Source organism: Vombatus ursinus, unplaced genomic scaffold (assembly GCF_900497805.2).
Source record: "Vombatus ursinus unplaced genomic scaffold, bare-nosed wombat genome assembly UNPS02011700.1, whole genome shotgun sequence".
Classification (NCBI taxonomy): domain Eukaryota; kingdom Metazoa; phylum Chordata; class Mammalia; order Diprotodontia; family Vombatidae; genus Vombatus; species Vombatus ursinus.
The window spans coordinates 6823598-6841426 of record NW_020951478.1 but is presented as its reverse complement, the minus strand read 5'-3'; the positions used below and the strand labels follow the sequence as shown (position 1 = coordinate 6841426).

Here is a 17829-nt window from a genome sequence, read left to right as displayed (position 1 = left end):
GGTGGTCTCTATTCTTGCTCTAGAATCTATTGTGCTTTCTTACTGTCTTACTGTCTCTGGCCCCTTTGGCTGCTGCCAGCTTCCTGTGTCAGGCCAGAACTGAGGGTTATAGATCTTGATCTGTGACAGACTTCAGAGGTCATTTAGTCCAACTGCATCACTTTACAGGTGTGGAAACTGAGGCCCAGAATGGTGAAGAAACTCGTTGAATGTAACATGTATAGTAAGTAGCAGAACTGCAGATTGAACTCAGGTCCTGCAACTCCAAGTTTGGTGCTCTCTCCATTGGACCACACTGCTTCCTGAGCTATGCACATCCTCCACAAATGGGAAATATTGATTTATTTTATTTTTTTTAGTAAATATGATCAACTCATGAATAAAATAAAGTAAACTTATGCTCTAAAACATGAAATAGAAAGGACATGGCTCATAGTGTGGTGGATAGAGTCAGAAAGGCCTGGCTTCTTGATACTAGCCATGTAACCATGGACAAGCAATTTTACCTCTCTGGGCCTCAATTTCCTCATCTGCAAAATGAAAGGATTAGACTAAATGACCCCTAAGGTCCTTTCTAGTTCTAAATCTATGATCCTATGAGAGATTAGTCCTACATATCTCCAAATAAGAAAAAAGAACAGAGCTCTTCGATTCTGCCCTTGTTTACAGGAAATAGGATTCTTGGAGTGAAGTTATACAGAGATCCAAATATTCTCCAAACTCTTCCAAGAACCTAATTTAAGTTGTGATGAATTTGGGCCAGCAACCTGGTAATTTCTCTGTTATTTAGGAGTGTGCTCCAAAGAGAGGGGTAGTCTGAACAAATCACACCATTTCAAGACGTGCCTGCGCACCAACTAAGAAAATGCAATGCTGTCATGGAATGCTTCCCATCGTGCTGAGCACTCATCTGCTTGGTACCTGGATGGGCTCTCCGGTGACAGGATTCATCACTTCTCTTGCAGAAATTCTCATCCCCAGGGCAAAATTAGCAACTCTCTGAGCATGGTTTTCCACAGGCACTGGCACCCCACCAACCACCATGTATGCATCACCTATCGTCTCCACCTGGGAGGGAAAAGGGAACCTGGTCAACTTCTGTTTTTCACAAAAGATAGCTCACGTATTTCACCATTTTCCCTTGTATTGGTACCAAGGACCAAGTGACAATTTGTAACTCTTTGCTGAAGGGAAGGTGCAAAGGATATGGAGAGCCAACAAGGCCATTCTGCCTTTCACCGGGAACAAATCTTGGAGAAAATGAATTTCCTGGTGTGGCCATATGGTGCTCTACATTGAATAGCAAATTATGGGGAGTGGACCTTCTGCTAAACTGGAGGAGGAAGAGAACGCTCTCCGAGATTAAAGTGCTCTCTAATAGGAGGCTCTTTAACTCTTCCAAGGCACAAGCGTTCCATTTGAGTAATGTGCTTTTCTTAGGTCTCCAAAAGGGGATCCTGACCGAGAGTCATAACTAATCATTTTAGTACCCAGTGAAAACAATAATAAATAGCCCTCCAAATCAACTTTGTAATTCATGATGTAGAAAAACGCATGAAATATATAAGGTCATTTCAGTTATTAAGGATGGGGAATTGGGTGTTATAGTGATTCATAAATATTATGAATAATGCTGGTGATTGGTAGGTTCCTGTTTTAACAAATTATTTTTACCAACTAGATGCTAAGCTCCTAGTTAGCAACTAAATAATTTGAAACAAGCACGTGTGTTAATTTTTTGTGTCCTCTAAATTTTGGCACACTTAGGCAAAGCCCTGGTTGTGTTGACCTAGTTATGATTCTGTTGATAGAGTGAGATATCCTCATCCAATTCTTTAAAAAAAGGGGAAGAGAAGGAAACAGAGGTGAAGGAAAAAACAAAAAAAAGAGAATAAGGGCTGACCAAGGGAAACTCATAGTAAACTATATACATTATACATTGAAAATGAATTTTATGGAATTTCAAAATCTACTATTTGGTATGTAAAATCTTACTTTGTAGACATCATGGACATTGGTTAACCGGTCAAATTTTGAGTACATTGAGTTCAACATGTTCACTATTTGGATAGGTTCACAGGCAGCACATATGTTGGTAAATGTCACCACATCACTGAAAAGAATGGTGCATGTTTTAAATTCTCCTGCAACAGAAATTGGATATTAGGTATCAATGTCTGAATAGTAGTCCAATGGTTAAATATTCCAGTATCGAGGCATTAGTTAAATTCTCTTGGAATACAATTCTTTTTAACAAAGTCTACTTGGAATGAGAACTGGATGGGAGAATATTATTTTCTTCAGTACTTGATCAAGCATTAGTGGTTTCATGAGGGCAGAGGAGAGTAGAAGGAGAATGAGGAAGAAGAAAATGATGAAGAGGAAGAAACAGGCATTTATTAAGTGCCTACTGTGTGCCAGGCACTGTGCCAAGCACTTTACAAATATTATCTCATTACTTCAACCACAGGAGATAAGTGCTATTGTTATCCCCATTTTATGGTTGAGGAAACTGGGGGAAACAGGTTAAGTGATTTGCCCAGGGTCACATAGCTAATGTGACTAATAGCTAATAAGTATCTGAGGTTAGATTTAAACTCAGGTCTTCTTAATTCCAGGCCTAGCACTCTTTTCTCTGTACCACATAGCTGCCTAGGAGGAAAAAAGGAGCTGAAAGTAGAAGAGTGTGGGGAAGGGAAGAAGAAGGAGGAAGCAAATGAAGAAGTAGTAATGGCGACACTGGTGATGACTTAGGTGTGTGGGACAGTGCTTAGGCTTGGCTGAAGGGAGAGCTGCTCTCCAGAGGGTCACATACTCCAGTCACCTGGGGACAAGGATAGTGCAGCACAGGCCATATTTTGAAACAGAGGATCATGCTAAGAATGCAGGATGGCTCCCCAAACAGGTTGTAGGGTCATGTAGCCTCTGCCTGCTTTGCCCAAAGGGCAGAAAGAAAGGAAGTACTTTCAAGAGCATTGAGAAAAGAATCTCTAAGTATTAATATATCCCTGTGCCCATTATGTTAAAAGTACCTCTAATAATAAAGTTTCTAACAGCTAACTATGTCAGTGGAATACATCAGCAGCCACAGAAATATTACTGCATGTTTTACTTGTCAATACCATTGTTCCCAAAAGTTTTCCCTTATTGAGCTGACATTAACAAACTCTTATGTGTATAGTATAGTCTTTGACCCTTTCAAGTCAGGAAGGTACTATTTAATGTCCAGATATGTTTATTAATTCTCTATATATTTGTTTATTAGATTTCTATTGATCATTCCCTTCAAAGATGCAGTAGGAAACAGACCTGTGATTTCATCAATATAGCGAACTAGAGAAGGAAACTCTCTCTACCAATGCAACTTATAGTCTTAGAGAGTTGTTTAGACACTAGAGCACAGAGAATTTGAGGGACTTGCCCAGGGTTACATAGCCCATATATCAAGTGGCACTTGGAGGCAGGTCTTCCTGGCCCTGAGTCTGGCTCTCTGTCCACTGCCTCTCACATCTCTCCAAAGGTCTCAACTCAATGTCTCCCAGGGCCTGAAAGAGAATGAACCTCTGAGAGAACCACCTTAAATATTGACCTAAAAACCCAGTTTTCTATGTAAATATTGGGGTTTTTTAATGGTTTGTTTTAGAAAAGCTACTGGCCTTTTTAGAAACATTTCTTTTCTAATTTGAGATTTTTGTAACTGTGAGGGGCAAGTGATAAGAGTTAATAGAGTCATAAATCTACGGTAGGAAGGGAGGCTATCCTCAGAGGTCATCTATACTCCAACCCTTCTTTTTTACAGAAAAAGAAGCTGAGAGGGGGCATACAAATATATCTATCTGATCCCTTAAATATTGTTAGTTAAAGGATACAATTTTCAGGTTCGAGGTAAGACTCTAGGAAGAAAATGACATGAGAGGAGACTGCCAGCTCCTCTTAGGTCATTTTCTTCCTAGAGTCTTATTCTCTTTTCAGCAATCTGAAGTTGGGTTAATCAAGGATTAACATCATTCATCTCTCAAAGCTGGAGGCCAGAAGTAATCAAAGGGATGGTAGAGCCTGAAGAGGCTGAGACTTAAAGAAACAGCCAAGACTGAAGAGATTCTTCTCTCTCTTCTCTCCAACTCTATGCTATGCCATGTAGGCATGGGGTATTGATCTCCACCAATGAGGAAAGAGTCTCATACCAATGAGCTTTAGGACTTGGGTTACACTACCATGAACACTTCTGATTCAGTTCAATTCAGCAGATGTCAAATACCTTGTATTACATTATTATTATTATTCAATTTCCTCATAGTATATTTATTTTTATAATGCCCAACTCTAAATTGATGACCTTATGTTATTATACCTCTCCATTAGACTGTAAACTCCCTGAAGGCAGAGATCTTTTGTTTATGTCTTTTTATGTCTCCCAAAACAAACAATCCATTCTCCCAGAAAGCTCACAGTCTAACGATAGGATACAACACAGGATCACAGATTTAGGGCTGATCGTTATGCATTCATTAATTAAATACAAGGGAAATTGAGGAGAGAGAGAGCAATAACAACTGGTGAATCAGGGTAAGCTTCATGGAAGATGGGGAACCTGACTGAATAGCACTTAAAGGATACCTCATCGGAAAAGCAAAGATGAGAGGGGAGTGCCTTTCAGTCATAGACCATGGCAACACAGTAATGGAGCTCACCCTTAGAGATACTTTGTGACTTTAATCTCCCTTCTTCTGTTTCTGCTTCTGGCTAGCAGGATGTACTTCTCAGTTTCTGGATTTTGCCATCAGGTCTGAGCTCCCTTCTCCCTCTAGAAGTTTCCTCAATTTGGGGGGCTTTTTCACCCTAGAATATCCTTCTACTGTGCCATCTTCCTTCTCCCAGTAGTGACTTCCTTTTAGGGTCTCGATTTTATGGACCAGCCTGTCTGCTGATTCTTCACACTTCACCACCATGCTCTGAAGATGGCTTCTCTCCACTCCCCCTTCCAATTTTCAGCTCCCCCTTGTGTTGTCTTTCCCAGAATGCAATGTAATTCCCTTAGAATGTAAGCTTTCTGAGGATTGGAATTGTTTTTCCTTTAGTTTGTATTTGTATCTTCTTTCCTCCCTTGTCCCCCTCTACTTAGCACGGTGCCTGGTGCACAGTAAATGCTTAATAAATGCTTGTTGCTTGCCTGTCTGCCTACCACATGGAAATAAAAGGAAGTTCTGAGAGACAAATGCCTGAAAATAGAGGTAGTTTCTTGCTTTCTCCCCTGAAGATCTCTCTTTACTGCCTTAAGGAGTGAAGGGCTAATATATAGTGCCTCTTGGAAAGTAAATATAGCTATGAAAGCTTTAACTCCTAGTGATTGTAAATGAGATTATGGACTCCTTAAGGTCAGGGACCAGGTCTGAATATTTCCTTATCTTGCACAGTATTTAGCAAAATGCCTTGCAAATACATTACAAACATTATAAAGGTAGGACACAATTACATACATTATATTTACATTATAAAGGTAACATACAATCAGAGAGGGCAGGGATTGTGTCTTACCTTTGTGAATCCTTGCATACACTGGAGATTTAATGAATTTAATGAATGTTTGTTAAATGAATGAATGAATGGTTTATGCTCAATTAATATTTAATTAATTTGTTGACTGGAGCAAAACTAGAGTAATCACATAGGATTTTGACATCAAATTAAGTAGGTGAGGAGAGATAAAAATGGAAAAGTTTCCTTAAGAATCATAGTTATAAATTGGAACAAACTCTAGAGTTTTATCTAATCTGATCTCTTCAATTTACAGGTGAGGAAACTGAAGCCCAGAGAAGTTAAATGACCTACCCATGGTCATGAAGAATTTAGTGGCACAGCCAGGATTCAAAACCCAGGTCCTCTAGATCCAAATTCAAAGTTGTTTCCACTAGGAAACATTGTCTTGAAAAGAATAAAAGTTTAGTGAGAAAAGACTCTACCTTGTAATTTACTTCAGTAAAACTTATTCTGTTAAAGTATCATTTTGAATACTCTGTGTTTGTAGTTTAGTGATATGAGAGGCAGTGTGGTACAATGTAAAGAACAGGGAATATGGAGACAAAAGATCTGGATTTAAATTCTGAATGTTGTCGTCCCTACCTCCATGAGTTCAGGTACACTCTGGACCTTGGTTTCCCCATTTGTAAAACGAGAAGATTGAACTAGATGATCTTTAAAATCCCCTTCAGCTTAAAATCCTATCACAATATTAATCTTATTCAGCTATTTTAATAAGGAGGCCCATGACTGGAGGGAAAAAAAGAGAAAAGACTGGGCAATCATCCTAATTCCTTTCTCATAGTTACTCACGTTGAAATCTGAATGCTTGAGTCATGAGGCCATAAATAAAGCACTGTGCTCACTTGGTGGTAGTACCCTCATTGCAGTTATTTCCAAGGGAAATAAATACTTGAAGGTTAAAAGTGAGATTGTGACAAATACCAAAGGCCTTCACCATCCAGGAATAACTTGTTCACCCAGAAAGACTCTCTGAGTTAAATTTGGAGCTATTATGTCATCTTCTATTCAACAAAGAAGGAAACTGAAACATCAATATGGTGCCACTCATGGCCAGTCAGTGATAGAGTAAGCTTCCAATTCTAACCCCAAGTTCCTGCATGAGATGAATCAAATTCAGTACCTGCTGCTACCTTTTTGCCTTCTTTCAGCTGGTTTGCTATATGCTCAGGAAGCATTGCGTACAACAATGTTTCCGTTTTCTTCTTTTCTATAGCTAAATGTTTGGAGAGAATCCGGAGCTCTTCCTTCTTTCTCTCCAGCTGGTTAGACAATTCGATTTCGGCCAATCTCTGCTGGTTCAGGAGTATAAGATCCCTGGTGGTATCATGTCTGGCAATGTCAGAGATGTGCATGTTCCACTCCTCTAACTCTTGGAGGCTTCGGAGTTTGGGGGAGCAAAGATATATCATGCATTGCAGGGACTCCATCCAGATCATCTGCCCTTTGAAAACAGAACAGAAAGAAGCAATAATGTACTAAATGCCCACTACTGTTGGGAGATGAGGAGTACCACAGAGGTGAGCTTTCCAGGCAACTGACCCTTTTAAGTATTTTATAGAAATAATTATAAAATATAACATTTACTTCCCCAATTTATTAAATGAAGGATCTTGAGCATAATTTAAACTTTCCTTAATGACAAGATTGTCAAGAGATGAGAGGAAGCATGACATAGAGGAAAAAATATATTGGGTGTAATAGGACCAGGGTTCAGATCTCCACTCTTGCATGGATGAGATCTCAGGTAATTCACTTCACTTTTCTAGCACTCAATTTTTCCATCTGTAAAAGTAAAAAGGTTGGACCAGGAGATCTGTAAGGTTCCTTTTGACTTCTAAATCCTGGCAATGATTATGAACATTGTAGGATAATAAATTTAAAGGTAAAAGTGGACCAAGGAGCCATGAAGTCCAATCCCCTCATTATACAGGTGAGAAAATTGACCCAAAGCAGTTTAATTACTGGCCTAAGATCACAAATGTCAGAACTGAGATTTGAACCCAAGTCCTTTGACCCCAAGTCTAATGTTATTCCATTGCACCACCCTGCTTTAGTAATTCAATGAATCCTTTGGAAATGATTAAAGTGTGTAGGTCTGTTTGCTTCCATACTAAATGGTTACATTCAATTTATATTTTATATTGTATTTTGGTTTTCTTCTTCACTGTCACTTGAACTCGAGTCCATATTTCTATCTACTGGGTATTTCCACTTACATGTTCTGCTAAATATCATACTCCATACATTCAAATAAAACATTATCTTCCCTCTCCATACTCTATTTTCTCTGCTAAAACATAATAAGTCTTCTACTCACCCAGGCTTAATACTTTGGAATAATTTTTAACTTCTCCTTTACCTCTGATATCCAGTCAATCACCAAGTATTTTCACTTCTTCCTTCAAAACATCTCTCATAACTGTCTCTTCCTTTGCATTTCCAGTGGCTGGTCCAGACCTGCATTATCTCTCATATGAATTTGTACAACAACTCTAAAGCCAGCCTCTCTGACCCCAGTATTTCCTGATGCAAATAATACATTTGGCTTTTCAACTAATCTTACTTAAATACCATTTTCGCTAAGACATTTCTCTGCTTTGCTCAAAGCGGAAATATCTATCAGCATCTCCTACCATGTTGTATCGGCTGATTTTTTTCCTCAGACTGTTCTTGAGTCTTTGTTGACTCAGGGGATTAAGGTTAAACTTGTTCATGTGGCTTCCTATTCACCTAAATACAAAAAGCCATGAGAAGCCTCAGCAGCACCCTGACGGTTGACCAGCAGGCCACCATGGGCAACACAGAGATAAGGAGTTCTGTGTGATTGAATTGATGTTCTATCCTTAATTGAGTATCCTTTCCCTGTTCTGAATGTCTTTCTCCCTGCTAAGTAACTTTTGTTGATAATTAGCTGGACTAACGAATATTTTACTTCATTCTTGTCTCTAGTTACCAACTTGACCTGATCAACCCAATCAGTCAGTAAGTACCTACTATGAAGCACTGTAGCTTAGCACTAGACTAAAGCTAGAGATACAAAAAGAGGCAAAAGAACTTACAATCTAATTGGGAGCCTACTATACTCCCTATTGTCTGCCTTTATTAAATCTAAAATTCCTTTTCCTGGTTTTCAAGGGCCTCTATAATTTATCCTCACTCACACTGCCTTTCTCATCTTATTTCCACTATTCCTCTAGTCAATGCTCCACCGTATTATGAAAACATTTTGATAGCTCTCACCTGTTACAAAGAGGCAGTATGATGTGGAAAGAGCACTAAATCTGACACCAGAAAATCTGAGTTTGCATACTGGTTTTACTTATTATTTGCCAATTCTTGGGCAAGTCACTTTCCCTCTCTAGTCCTTAGTTTTGTTATTTGTAAAACGAAGGGTTTGAACTAAATTATCTATAAGGTCTCTTTTAGCATGCCTGTGACTCCATTTATGTTGTTCTTTCCTGGCATACTCTACTCCATGTACCCAAATTCTTTAAGACTAAAATTGCAGACCTCCTGAAAAACCTCCAGAAAATATAGAGCTTGGTCCCTCATTCTCTTGGATCCTCTCAGAAGATTATTTGGAAGCCATGGGCACAAGTCCTTCATGTGGTCACAGTCTTTTAACATGTTTGTCTTTCCTTAAGTCATAAAACTCCTACCCTAGTTCTTTATCCTTGTTATGGGCTCCAATGCCTTTACCTCTTAATTTCTTTCCCAGATGGTAACTCCTGTGTGGGCTATACTCTCCTCTATTCCTCTCCTTGGGGAATTCACCTCCCACAGGGTGAATCAGTTCAATTCTACATTACTCTCTAAATTCAATTCCCTTGCTCTGTTGCTAATTGTGCCTTGGACTACTCCCACTGTCTGCCTTCTTTGCTCCTATTGATTTCCATATCAACATATCCAGCCCTAGCTTCTCTCCAGAGCTATAGTCACACATCTCTAAGTGCCCCTTAGACATCTTAAACTAAATGCCCCATAGACATAGCAAGTTAAATAGGTCCAAAACAGAACTATCATCTTTTTCTTAAGACTCTCCTCTCTTTTAGACTTTCCTGTTATTGTTAAAGGCACCACCATTCTCCCAGTTCACAACCTCAATATCATCCTTGACTGCCCATTCTCACTCACCCTACATATCTAATGTGTTGTCAAGCCATGTCATTCTACTCTCACAAATTCTGTTGTATATGGCCATTTCTCTCCAGTCACAAAATTACCACCCTGGTACAGGTCCTTCTGACCTCACACCTGGACTCTTATAATAGCCTTCCAGTTGGTTTCCCTCTGTCTCAAGTCTCTCCCCACTGCAATCCATTCTCCACACAGAAATGATTTTTCAAAGACACAGGTCTGACCATGTCACATCACCTCCCCCCACCCACTCAATAAACTCTAGTAGCTCCTTATTACATCCAGAATCAAATGTAAAATACTTGTTTGGCTTTCATAGCCTTTCCCAAATTGAGTCTTTCCTAGAGGCAGCTAGGTGGCACAGTGGATAGAGCACCGGCCCTGAAGTCATGAGGATCTGAGTTCAAATCCAGTCTCGTACCAAACACTTGCCACTAGCTGCATGACCATGGACAAGACACTTAACCCCAATTGCCTAAAAACTTAAAAAAAAATTGACTCTTTCCTATCTTCTTATACTTTACTCACTTCCAAAAACAGTATAATCCAGCAACAACTGCCTTTTTATTCCTCACACATAACACTCCATCTCTCTCAACCACATGACTTTGAATTAGCTATACCCAATGCTTTTCCCCTCTCCTCTATCCCTATCTTTCCTGGCCTCCCAACTTAGCTCAGATTCTACCTTCTGCAAAAGGACTTTTTTCCAGTCCATCCATTGCTAGTGCCTTCCCTTTGAAATTTGTGGTTCTTGCTTTTATATAGTATATATCTTGTATATTCGTAGTTACTTGCATATTTTCTCCAGCATAAAAATAAGAGCTCCTTAAGGGCAGAGACTGCATTTTTGCCTTTCTTTGCACCTGAAGCATTTAGCATGATGTCTGACACATAGTAAATGTTTAATAAAGACTAATTGACTGACTGAATGACTGAATGGTTTATTGGCTAATGGTGCTAGAAGGGATGTCCAAGGATTCAGTGTCATCACTGAGGAGCCAGGTCTCAGTGAGAGTCAGAAGATATGAAGGTCCCAAATTAAAGGATGTTGATTAATAAAATATAGAATAAGAGTTCCAGAGGACGTAGTGGAAGAAGCAGGCAGATATTGAGTGGGACATTGTGAGGGTAGGTTTGAAGTAGATGAGGATGAGAGAGAAAGCACCCAATAATGAATTATAATAATAGCTTATATTTATGCAATACTTTCCAATGTGCTAAATATATTTATCACAACAGCCTTGAGTGGTTGATAGTATAAGTATTAGTACCCCCATTTTATAGGTGTGGAAACTAAGGCACAGAAATCATGGTAACATAGCTAGAAGAAACAATTCTTCTATCTCAAAGCCCTGTGCTACTTTCAAATTTTTCCATACATGTTACAATCAATAACTATGGATTGATAGACTTATGTTCATTCATTTACCATGTTTAACCTCATCTCGTATGTGACCAGTGGTCTGTATTTGCAGTGCATTTGACCATGAGCAGATCAGTCTATGGTCATACAATAAAGTGGAACTAATTGGTCTACACCCTGCTCCTTAGTCACAGACTGAATCCTTAATTCCACACTCACCAATATGTACCATAGGGGAAAACAGAAAAGACAGTGTGACTGAAGCAGTCTGAACCTCTACCACCGTTAGAAAAACAAATTCAAAGTTCGTGACCTATGAACTGTAGAATAGCAGAAGCATCTGCTATATACCAGTTGCAGAGTGTTCATTCTGAAGACCAGTAACAATCAAAATAATAATCTCTGTATAGATCTATTAGAATGCAGAAGTTTAGAATCCACTTACTTTACACATAGACTAGGAATGGTCTAAGCAAGGAGAGAAGTTAGTGCTTAACAGCTAGGTTTAATTGGGTGATCCAGAAAAAAGCCACTTTCAGTGTGAGTCCACATCCCGCTTTTATCCAACATATAATGAGAAAATTCTGTCTCTTCCTCTCTGATCAATCTCCTCAGACAGTGATCAATACTCCTCAGATAGACATACAGAAAGGAATGGTAGTAACTCAATACCTCTGAGTTTAAGTGCAGGCTGTTTTTTCCATATTTCTGGCATCATTTCTCTTCGAGTTTTCAAGACAAATTGACTATTGATAAACTTGCAGATGCTGAGAATGTTGAAGGTGACTTGGGGATGGATGATGGTGAAATAGTCATCAACCCGAATATCCTGGGTTTGGAGTCCTGGGACATACTTTTGAATGTTTACTCCAGCTTGCTTGACCCTTAGCTACTCACAAAGGACAAATATAAAGGCTAATGAGTCAGAAAGTTAATTTGAAGTCGAAGCTCTTTCTTAGAAATAATATTTTAATTAGGCTTTGTAACTCAGTTTCCCAAAGATAAAAAGCATCAAATAAAAAAAGAATCCTTGTGAAAGCAATAAAGATCCTTTTTTTTAAATCTGCAAATAATAAAAACTTTGAAAGAAAGAAAAAGAGACAGGAAAGGGAAAAAAAGATCAGTAAAGCATAGTTGGGGTAAAAATAATTACTTAAGCCCAATTCTCCCCATCCAATTGTGCTGGGCACATACAGCATCCCTTCCAGAGGTCCAGAATAAGATCATAGATATCAAGCTGAAAGGGACTGTGGAGGTCATTTAGTCTAGTCTCCACCTCCAGCTAAGGAAACTGAGTCCCAGGGAGATTAAATATGTTGCCTAAGGTCACACAGAGAATAAAGGATCTGGATACAGCCACTCTGAGTCAAGAGCAGGTGTTCTTTCTCTTGTACCATACTTGCCTCCCTGTTCTTTCAGGCAGCGAAATTGTCACTCCTGCATAAATTCCATAGTTCATGCAGTGGGTTTACAACAGAGCAAGACTGGACACTAATTTCTCCATGGGAAGGTGAAAGTCCAGCCAAGGATTCATCAAGGACATTTACATGCAGGGTGCTTACATGTTTCCTAATTAGAATGGAAGTTCTTTGAGGCCTGGAACTGTCTTTGCTTTCGTATTTGTATTTTTTGTATTTTAGTTGGTACTTACATACATGATTTTGTATTTTGTATTTTCAGCACTGCCCAGTCCTTGCCATATAGTAAGTGCATTAACTTCTCTCCTTGCCTAGACCATTCCTAGTCTGTGTGTAAAGTAAATGGATTCTAAAATGTTTCTTTCATTCATTTTACTGAGGAGGTATTATATGCCCAGGGATACAAGATAATTTGTGGAGGGATAGAACTGTAGCAACGCGGTGCAATAGGAAAAACGTTATGGAGGAGATAGAGTTTAGCTCTGAAGGAAGATGAAGAGTCTGACGGAGATGAGGAAGAAGACCTTTGCAGGTGTAGAGGGATGGCTTATGAAAGTACGGAGGCAGCAGATCCAATGTCAAATGTAGGAAATAGCTAGAAGTCACGGAGCTAGCAATTAGAACATATGAAGGGCAGAAAGGTGAAATAAGATTGCAACTGTACGTAAGACCCAGGTTGTTGGGGGCCTTAATTGCAAGAGTGAGGAGCTTGCATTTTATCCTAAGGCAATAATTAGTTATTGAAAGTTTTTGAATGGGTAGGCACTTGGTTAAATTGAAGCTTTAGTAGGAACAAAGTTGATATCTGTAACTTTGTAACTGATCTCTGAGTATTTAATAATAGCTCGCATGAAGGTTGACAAAACGCTTTACAGATATTATCTCATTTTATCCTTATAACAACCCTGAGAGGTAGGTGAATGAATCTCTTCAGAAACAAATGTCATTCCATGTTCATGTATTTCATTCAAGGAATCTAACAGAGATGAAACTTCAGAATCCTCACAGAATTCTGGTGCTTCACCACAATTATGGGGGATTGGCATTTGTTTTTTTTTCACTTAAAAAAATTTTGTAATTTTCATTTAAAAAAATTTTGTAATTATTTGTAATGAGGATAAACTAGAAGCCTCCCCAGTGAGATCAAGTGTGAAACAAGGATGATCATTATCACTAACATTATTCAATATTGTATTGGAAATCGTAGCAATAAGAGAAGAAAAAGAAATAGGAGGAATAAGAATAGGGAATGCGGTAATAAAACTATCTCTTTTTGCCCATGATATGATGACATACTCAGAAAATTCCAAAGACTCAACTAAAAAGTTGGTTGAAACAATTAATAACTTCAGCAAAGTAGCAAGATACAAAGTAAATCCACATAAATCATCAGCATTCCTGTATATCACAAATGAAACTCTTGAAGAAGAGATAGTAAAAGATACCCCATTTAAAATAACTCTAGACAGTATAAAATACCTGGGAGTACACCGGTCAAAACAAACCCAGGAACTACATGAAGAAAACTATAAAAAAAAATTTTTTTGTACAAATAAAATCAGATTTAAATAATTGGAGAAACATTAATTGTTTATGGGTAGGCAGGGCCAATATAATAAAATGACAATTTTACCTAATTAAATTACCAAAAAATTATTTTACTGAATTAGGAAAAAAAAAGAAATTCATTTGGAAGAACAAAAAGTCAAGGATATCAAAGGAAATAATGAAAAAAATGTAAAGGAACGAAGTTTAGCAGTATCAGATCTTAAACTGTATTATAAAGCCGTAATTATCAAAACTGACTGGTACTAGCTAAGAAATAGAAAGGTAGATCAATGAAAGAAAGTAAACATACAATGTATAGCAGCAAATAAACATAATAACCTTGTATTTGACAAGTGTAAAGACTTAAGATTTTGGGATGAGAATTCATTATTTGGTAAAAATTGTTGGGAAAACTGAAAAGCAATATGGCAGAAACTGGGCCTAGACCAATATCTTACACCATATACCAAGATAAGGTCAAAATGGATACTTGACCAAGATACAAAGAGAGATATAAGAAAATTAGAAGAACACGGAACATGTTATTTATCAGACCTATGGATAGGCAAACAATTTACAAATAAACAAGAAACAGAAAGCAAAGTTAGGTGTAAAATGGATAATTTTTATTACATTAAATTAAAAAGTTTTTGTAAAAATGAAACAAATGTAGGCAAGATCAGAAGAAAAGCAGAAAATTGGGGAAATATGTATAGAGAATATATCAGATAATGGTCTTATATCAAAAATATATAAAGAACTTAGTTAAATCTGTAAGAATACAAGTCATTCTCCAATTGATAAATGGTCAAAGGATATGAACAGGTAGTTTTCCAATGAAGAAATCAAAACAATTTACAGTCATATGAAAAAATGCTCTAAATCATTGTTGATTAGAGAAATGCAAATTACAACAACCTTGAGATATAATTTTACACTTACCAGATTGGCTAAAATGATAGGAGGAGAAAGTGACAAATGTTGGAGGGGATGTGGAAAAATTGGGGCACTAATTCATTGTTGGTGGAATTGTGAACTGATCCAACCATTTTGGAGCGCAATCGAGAATTACACCCAAAGAGTTATTAAACTACCTATACCCTTTGACCCAGCAATACCACTACTAGGTCTATTTCCAAAAATGATTAGGTAAAAAAAGAAGAACCTATGTTCTAAAATGTTTATAGCAGCTCTCTTTGTAGTGGCAAAGAACTGGAAATTGCAGGAATATCCATTAATTGGGGAATAGCTGAACAAGTTGGGGTATGTGATTGTGATAGAATACTACTATGCTATAAGAAATGATGAGCTCAATGGTCTTAGAAAAACATGGAAAGACTTGCATGAAATAATGAAGAGCGAAATGAGCAGAACCAAGAGAACATTGTACAAAGTAACAGCAATATTATTTTAAGAATGACTTTGAGTAGGGGCAGCTAGGTGGCGTAGTGGATGGAGCCCTGGCCCTGGAGTCAGGAGAACCTGAGTTCAAATATGACCTCAAACACATAACTCTCACTAGCTATGTGACTCTGGGCAAGTCACATAACTCCAATTGCCTCACCAAAAAAAAAAAAATGACTTTGTGCAAATAAGTTATTTTGACTATTATAAATGCCCAAATTAAGTGTAAAGGACAGATGAAGAAAGATGCTGCCTGTATCCTGAGAGGAGTATCTGAAAAAGAAGGGATCAAAAGCATAGGGACATGGGTGCCAAAGATTTAACTGAAAAACTCAAGGCAGATCTCACTTGTTCCATCTACCTGGGCTACTTCACTGACCCAGTGACTGTCAATTGTGGCCATAGTTTTTACACAGGGTGTCCTATCCAGTACAGGGAGGGAGCCCATAAAACATTAACCTGCCCAAAATGCAGAGGAGTCATCAAATACAGCGGTGATCTGGTGACCACAAGGAACCTGCAGAATCTGTCCGTCACTGCCAAAATGCTCAGACCTCATTTACTGCAGACCATCGTAGGTCTGACCACCTGTAATCAACATGGGGAAAAGAAGAAGCTCTTCTGTGAGGAAGACCAGAGAATCCTCTGCGATTCCTGTTCATTAGCCCAGGAGCACAAGGATCTGGTGATCCTACCCTTGAAAAAGGCTGCTGCCAAGTTCAAGGAGAAGCTCCGGTACACAGGGAGTATCTCACAAGAAAAGGAATTTCCAATTGCATTAGACAAAAATTTTTCAAAAATTTGAAAATTGTTTAAAAAAATAAAAAGAATTTTTGTTTTGAATGAGACCTGTGATTTTATGGGTACTGGGAATTCCTAGTGAAGAAGCTTCCTCTATCAAGGCAGATCCACATCCATGCTGTAATTTATCTCGGAATGGTGTCAAACTCAAATAGAAACAAAACTTGACTTAGAAAACCACAAATTAACATTATCTATGCTGTATTGTATTTTTATTCGTTAAACATTTCCTGATTACATTTTAATCTGGCTCCTGGCCTCACTTGAGAGTTTTGTAGACCCTGCTGGCCCTCTGGAGCATTGCCTGAGATATTGAAAGATTAGATAGTTTTCCCAGGACCACATAAGCCAGGGTGTCTCAGAGATGGAACTTGAACCTGTACTTTCTTACTCCTAAGGTTAGCTTTCAAGAGACTGCCCCTTCTCCCCCTTCCCTTCCCCCTTCTCCTCTCCCTCTGCCTTTTTCCCTCCCCTCCTCCTCTTCCTCTACTTTCTATCTGTGGAAAAACTGAGGTACTGTAGTATTACCTAATTTAGGTAAGGCTGAACATACAAGTCGTACAAGTTTTAGCTAAGCTAATATCCCTCATTAAGAGTTAGCTTTGCTTTATGAAAAGGGCCACTTAATTATTATTAAATTATTAAAATTTGATCATAGTTATTAACAATATTATTTTAAAATTATTATAAGTGCCACTTTTCATAAAGTGAGCCTTTCACTCTCACATCACCAGTAACAATCCAGAAGAAGGTTAAAAAAAGGGGGTTTCTCTTACTGTAGCATCAAAGACAATGTGGAAAGGAAAAGCATTGCAGAAAGTCTTCTCTTCAATCCAAAGTCTTTCTGGATACACTGGCTCAAAAAGATTCTGTAGGTTCCCTGTAGGAGAAGGAAAACAAGTCCCAGGTTTCCCTGTTAAACCTCCACCACCTCTTTTTTTTTTTTAAGAGAGTAAAGATTGAAACGTTATTTGGATGGGGGGGTTCAGGAGCACTATAGAATCTCATTTTGGAAGGGGTCACTCATTTTGGAGGTCACCTAATCCACAACCCCTAACCAAATCCTCACTGCTTTCTTTAACATCTGTAATGGGTATAATAAGTCATTCAACCTCTGATTGAAAATTTCCCATGGTGGAGAACCCATGGCCTCCCAAGGCAGCCCAATACACTTTGAACAGCCTCTAATCCTTAGGGATTTTTTTCCTTAGGTTGAGTTGAAATCTGTCTTTCAGCACAGGCAGCTGGGTAGTGCACTGCCTGGAAGATCTGAGTTAAAATCTGACCTCAGACCATGACTAGCTGTGTGATCGTGGGCAAGTCACTTAACCTCTGCCTGCCTCAGTTTCTTCATTTGTAAAATGAGGGTAATAATAGCACCTACTTCCCAGGGCTGTTATGAGGATCAATTGAGATAATAACTGTAAGATGTTTAGCCCAGTGCCTGGTATATAATAAATCCTCAATAATATAATAGCTAGCATTTATATATTGCTTACTACATGCCAGGCACTGCGCTAAGTGCTTTACAAATATTATCTCATTTGATCCTCACAATATCCCTAGGATGTATGTTCTATTATTATCCCCATTTTACAGTTGAAGAAACTGAGG

The 17829-nt window shown here is 38.3% G+C and overlaps 1 protein-coding gene across 1 annotated transcript in view; it reads right to left on the bottom strand.

The window, feature by feature from the left end:
• The window catches only part of LOC114039227 (guanylate cyclase soluble subunit beta-2-like), a 90015-nt gene that overhangs the window by 24753 nt on the left and 47433 nt on the right, over positions 1–17829 (bottom strand). The window contains exons 9-13 of the mRNA XM_027856916.1: positions 16992–17095; positions 11717–11933; positions 6662–6982; positions 1996–2144; positions 922–1068 (exon numbers count right to left, since the gene is read on the bottom strand). Of these exons, the coding sequence (XP_027712717.1) occupies positions 922–1068; positions 1996–2144; positions 6662–6982; positions 11717–11933; positions 16992–17095 (938 nt within the window). The remainder of the gene's footprint in view (positions 1–921; positions 1069–1995; positions 2145–6661; positions 6983–11716; positions 11934–16991; positions 17096–17829) is intronic.